Source organism: Vipera berus (assembly GCF_964194415.1).
Source record: "Vipera berus genome assembly, chromosome: 3".
In the NCBI taxonomy this organism is placed as follows: Eukaryota; Metazoa; Chordata; class Lepidosauria; order Squamata; family Viperidae; genus Vipera; species Vipera berus.
The window spans coordinates 137,935,409-137,941,408 of record NC_138204.1 but is presented as its reverse complement, the minus strand read 5'-3'; the positions used below and the strand labels follow the sequence as shown (position 1 = coordinate 137,941,408).

At 39.6% G+C, this 6,000-nt stretch overlaps 1 protein-coding gene across 1 annotated transcript in view; it reads left to right on the top strand.

The window, feature by feature from the left end:
* Window positions 1–585: 585 nt before the first annotated feature.
* CDH9 (cadherin 9) overlaps window positions 586–6,000 on the top strand; it is a gene marked incomplete at both ends in the record, with an annotated part of 110,328 nt that continues 104,913 nt past the window's right edge. Inside the window, one exon of the mRNA XM_081324642.1 lies at window positions 586–813. Coding sequence (XP_081180768.1) covers window positions 586–813 — 228 coding nt within the window. The remainder of the gene's footprint in view (window positions 814–6,000) is intronic.

Genomic DNA, 6,000 nt, shown 5'->3' with positions numbered 1-6,000 from the left:
ATACAATTTATTCATTGGCACACATTTGGAATGTTCAAAACAATCTCCTGTTCTAGATTTGATGAAGATCATTTTCTCTCAATATTGGCAAACTGTTGTTTAAAAGGGGCAGGGGGTTATTGGAAAGATACAAAGAAGAGAAAAAAAATATAACAGGAATATCAGAAAAGTTGGGGGGAGAGGAATGGAGTCAGTACTTCTGTGTAGAATAGCTAGTCCTGAATGATACATTCTCACCTGTAGGGTAAGCCATAGCAAAAAGTTTGGTCGAGCTAATTGCTGCCTTTTCATTCAGGTTGGCTTTGCGTATTATTCTATTAGAATATGATTTATACTATGTGCAGCAGATGTTTCTCAGCCCTTTATTCAATGCGTAAAGGATCCTCTGAAGGTTGAAAAAATGTAACATACATGCACAAATGAGGGGGGGCTTACATCAAGATATATAAACTTAAAACTCATCTAAACATTTATCCAATTTACAGATTATTTCAAAGAGGAATACAACGACTTTGGCAGAAGATTCTACTGGTTAAAGGAAAAGACATACAAAGTTCAGCAGACTCTTTGCAGAAGGCCCAAAGAATGAAAACTTGCAATTGCTTGTCACTTCTAATATGGACTTGCATTTTTTATGAGATTCCTACTTTACTGTCACCGAAGAGGACTAGCATGTATTTGCAAGCTAAAAGGATAATGGGGCTGGCTAAGGATCAGGGAAAAGCCATGCATCGGACAAAGCGTGGATGGATGTGGAATCAATTTTTTTTATTGGAGGAATATACTGGTCCAGATACTCAATATGTGGGCAAGGTAAGCATTGCGATCAAAAGACTATTTAGTAACGTGATAGAATTCCTTGAGGCCCAGGATGAGGGAGGGGGAGGGTGGAATTTCTCAGTAACATGGAATGTTGGCTTTAGCTGAGGAGAAATGAGATTTCACACTTAACAGTTTTGTGGATTATTCCTGTTTTAGTGGAGAATGATCCTCTAATGTTAGGGTTTAGAAGGACCTACAGAGAGATGCTAGGCAGGTAGTCCTCAATTGACAACCACAAATGAGCCCACAATATCTGTGGGCTAAGTGAGATCATAAGGTGACCTTTGTTTTGTTTTATGAACTGTCTTGCAACAGTTGTTAAATGAGTCACTGTAATTAAATCAGCAACAGATTAAGTGAAGCTGTCTCCCCCATTGACTTTGCTTGTCAGAAGGCCACAAAAGGGGGTCACCTGATCCCAGGACACTGCAATAATTAAAAATATGAACCAATTGTCAAGCATCTGAATTTTGATCACATGACCACGGGGATGCTCAATGTGTCCTAAATGTGAAAACAGTCATAAATCACCATATTCAGTTGTACCTTTGAACAGTTACTAAATGAACAATTGTAAGTCGAGGGCAATCTGTATTCTTTTTTTAAATCTTCATTTTTAGATTCATCAGCAAAGTCAGACAAAAAAAACTACCTCTAGAAATCAGAATTTATCCAATTTTATCACAGCATTAATTCAGCCTTTTGAAGTCCAAAATGTGCAGTTCCTACGTATTTAGAAAGTACAATTGGGAAGAAGGCTTTTAACCTAATCTGCACTGAAATCATGAGCAATTTACTTAAGAAAGTGGAAGTTCTGATGTCACTGTTTTTCCTATGAATATAAGATAGATTAAATATAGGATGGTTAACAATGATTGTGACATGCCACAGAGGGGGACTGAAAACTACCTACTAGCTGAAGGATGTGTTTATTCATTCACTTGTATATGGTAAGGAGTGCGGACAAGAGAGAGATAGGGGAAATATATATGAAATGTTTCCCTGCAGTATTAATGGTTATTTTAAAAATTAGAATCAGTTCTACCAATAGTTCTAACTATATAAAACTAAATATCAGCCCTAATCAATATCATATTTGGGACAAAAGAGAATAGAACAGCATTAGACATATTTCAATGGGTATCTGAAATATAAAAATCATAGTTACCATTCTCCAAGGTACCATAGACCTGGAAGAAACAGCACCTAATTATCTCCTGTCACTGTAAGAGATATTTGTGAGTCCATTCACATTTTATGATAACGAGGCTCTTCAGCCACTTGAAAGAACTGTAATTCTGGGGGAAAGATTTTCAGAGTTTAAAAGCAGGGGTTTTTTTATGCAATTGATAGAGAAATGGTACAGAAGGAACACAAGTAAGAATGACATGGATCCGAAGCTAATGAACCTAAGCTTGCCTAAATAGCACATTACCACTTCAGAAATGTCAATATTTCATTGCTGAGGGAGGGCACTACATACTCTTATTGGAGGGAATTCCTGGCTAAGTTGGGAGTAGTATGTTGTCATGAGTAGGTGACAGAGTCCAAATTCATGACAGCTGGCTTGTCAGTATTAAGAGTTTTGTAAATAGTGGAGGCTTGCCATCACGGAAAGTACAAAACCATGGGCTGTGGTGGAATGTAGTCTGGATTCCCAGGAGGGAGAGGCTGTTCTAGAGGGCAAAGAAGCAGTGCACCTTCGAAAGTTTGGTTGGTAGGAAGAGGATTAAAATGGCTTTTTCCTAGATATTTCCAGACTATATCTGTAGTTATGCTAATAGTTGCTTTAATGTGGCAAGATTCTGTCTATAAGTGAAGAATACTAAAAGAAATAACTTAACTAACTCCATGTGTCTTTCTTTGGTTCTTGGGTTCTGACATAGGCAATATATCAGCTTATCCTCTTTTATTGGGTGAAGGGAAAGGATATGAGTGTAGTTATTGTATTAAATTGTAGGATTATACCTTTATGCTTTGTTGATCATTCATTCAATCCACCTCAGTTTTTTCTGTTTCTAAATTGCTTGTCTTCATTCTTGGGTTTAAAATATTACCAAGAAACACTGTGAAGGTTATCACAACAGAAAATATATTATCTGACTTCGATTCTTAGTCATTTTTTCTTTCTTTTTCACTTTGCATCAAAAAAGCCAGGCAAGACCATTTAAGCAAATATCTCAGTACTGTGGCCAGTTCTATTAAGCACTCAATGAAAGGTAGCAATTAGAGGATGAGGCAGGGAGGCATTAAACTGGAGAAAATCAAACATGTCTCAATGTCTATGGAAATTCTCAGTCATCCGAGTCATAATCCCCCCCGAAAGGTGTTTTTTCATGAGGCAACTGGACTTTCTTGTTTTTTCTTTAAAGATGTTTTGCTTCTCATCCAAGTAGCTGAAGAAGTTTCTTGGATGAGAAGTGAAACATCTTCAAAGAAAAACAAGGAAGTTCAGTTCCCTCATGAAAAAAGCACTTTTGGGATATCAAACATGCTTTAGCAAAAAACATGTGGTGAAGGTAAGTCCTCTAGCTGTTGTCCCCAAGCTAAATCCTTCTATACTTCTTTTGGAAGTATAGGCTTCAGGCAGTGGCGTAGCGTGGGGGGTGCAGGGGGGGCCGGCCGCACCGGGCGCAACATCTGGGTGGGGCGCGCTCACACTGAGCTGCTCAGGGAGCCCCAAGGGCTGCACAGAGTTGGCTTGGCTCCGCTCTCGAGCTGCTCTTTCTTGCAAAGCGAAATGAGTCTGGCAGGTGAGATGGGCGGCCACATAAACTGAATAAAATAAATAGAAGCGCCCAACTCTCCGCCCAGGCTCAGGCCAACCGCAAGCGCCCCACAGGCGCCCCGGCAGGCTTGGCCGAGCGAAGACGGACCCGCCGGCCGGCCGGCCTAGCTTCGTGCGCATGCGTGGCTTTATTTAGCGGGGCTCACGTGCGAGCTTGAATGCAGCAGCTCTTGCAGGTCGGAGCCCCGCCCAGCCGCCCTCGAGAGGGACCCAGAAGCATCCCGCATTGCGCGCGACTCTTCTTGGAAAGTCTACGCCACTGCGGGGCGCGTCTTTTCGGCGGTGCCGTGACGTCACCGCCTGCCCGCCCCTCTATTTCCGCTTCCGGTTGCCTTGCCCCGGGTGCTGACAACCCACGCTACGCCACTGGCTTCAGGTCCATGCCTCAGGTTAAGGTCTACCAATTGCTTTGTCTCCACAACCAGCCAATTCCGTCATCTCTAACTGATCCAGGTTATATAAGTTATATAACAAGATCTGAATTGAGGTTTTGGGTATTTGCTTATCAGCTTCTTCTGGATGTCTACCTTACCATGTTGCCTCTGTCTCAGCACACCATAGGTTGTCTGCCCAGTCTTCAAAACTATTCTGTATCTATGAGGCTTCATATATTCGTCCCCTGCCTCACAGATTGGATAAACATCAAGCTCTTACTAGTAAATCTATCTATCTATCTATCTATCTATCTATCTATCTATCTATCTATCTATCTATCTATCCATTTATATATACATACATAGATACAAACACATATCTATCAATGGAACTGATAGAGTGGGATGGTACACTGAGTTACTGTTTGGCAAGTAAGCAAGGATTGGCTGACATTTTTCCTCATGCTCAACTGTTGAATAAATTGTGGCAAGTGAGTAGTTATTCATCCTTTGTATCTTCAAAACACATAAATGTGACTATGCATGTAATGTTCTGATATCCAAATAGGTCTGCCCAATGTCAACATCTTGCATCATATTTAGATCATTTTAAAATGAATTTAGAAAGATTGGGAGACAGGACATCTAGTTCTTTGCTCAAAAAAAAAAAGAAAAAAAGAAAAAAGGAATGGGTCTCTCTCATTCCCTACTTCTTCTTTTTTGTACAAATGCACTCTCCCTCAACACCATAATCATGAATCTTAATTTCCTATTCATCGTCTTAAACTGTTGCATTGAGGAATTTTAACCCTGAATGCTTCTGTTATACCTGAGCATTGACTTCATTTACTTTCTTCAAAAGGGGGCCTCAAGCTGTAATCATTATCATTCTTGGTTCACTATTTCCTACAAGACATCACTACTACCCCATTCCTCCTTGATATATACTGTAGCTATCATAATGTTTGTATAGTTTCTCTACACACCTTATACTACATGCAATTATATGAAGCATAGTATATAACAACTTTGTTTCTTTGCTGTAGTTACTGCAACTGCTAACACTAATGTAAAATAAAACAACATAAAATACTTAATTGTATTTTTGTAAAGTGAAAGAAAAAGAAATGGTGACATTAAAAAAGAAACTGAAATTAAAGAGAATGAAATACATTTAATTATAGTTGAATCGAATAAAGTATTGATGAGGTACTATTGTAAATAAATACTAATAATAACCCATGGGAGAAATGGCACATAATCTCTGTCATAATAATAAATAATATTCCATCATCTAAAATTAGACATAATTTCTTTCTTATCAGGAGCTGACTCAGATGTTATTTTGTTCACTGAACAAGAATTAATTTTATTATATATGACAGCATCATGACAAGATAGACAAAAATAGTCTAATGTGGGGGTGATGTTTATTAAAGGATTTAAGTGCATGGATATCAGTACATGGAATTCCAGTTTATAATATTTAATTTAAGATTTAAGAAGCAACTGTATAGAAGTGTAAGTACAATTATCTGATGGTCCCCATGATGAGTTGGATGTAATAGAAAAAAAAATCAATCAGAATAGAGCTGGAAGGGACCTTGAAGGTCTTCTAGTCCAACCCTCTGCTGAAGCAGATTATCCTATACCACAGGTCTGCAACCTGTGGCTCCGGAGCCGCATGCGGCTCTTTCAGCTGTCTCCTGCGGCTCCCAGTTCTCTGCCATGTGCAGTCCCCCCCCAAAAAAAAGTGGGACTAAAAAAGTTCAACCAATCAATTCAAATATGCAGGGTAGGTGCATATCTCGCCTTGGCTCCACTCTTCAGTCAAACCCTGTTCTGCGCATGCGCGCATTTACGCACATGCGCACACATTTTTTGCGGCTCCCAGCTTTTCCTTTTGTGAGGGAACCGGTTCCGAGTGGCTCTTTCACTGTTTCAGGTTGCTGACCCCTGTCCTATACCATTTCAGACAGGTGGCTGTCCAGTCTTTTCTTGAAAACCTCCAGTGAT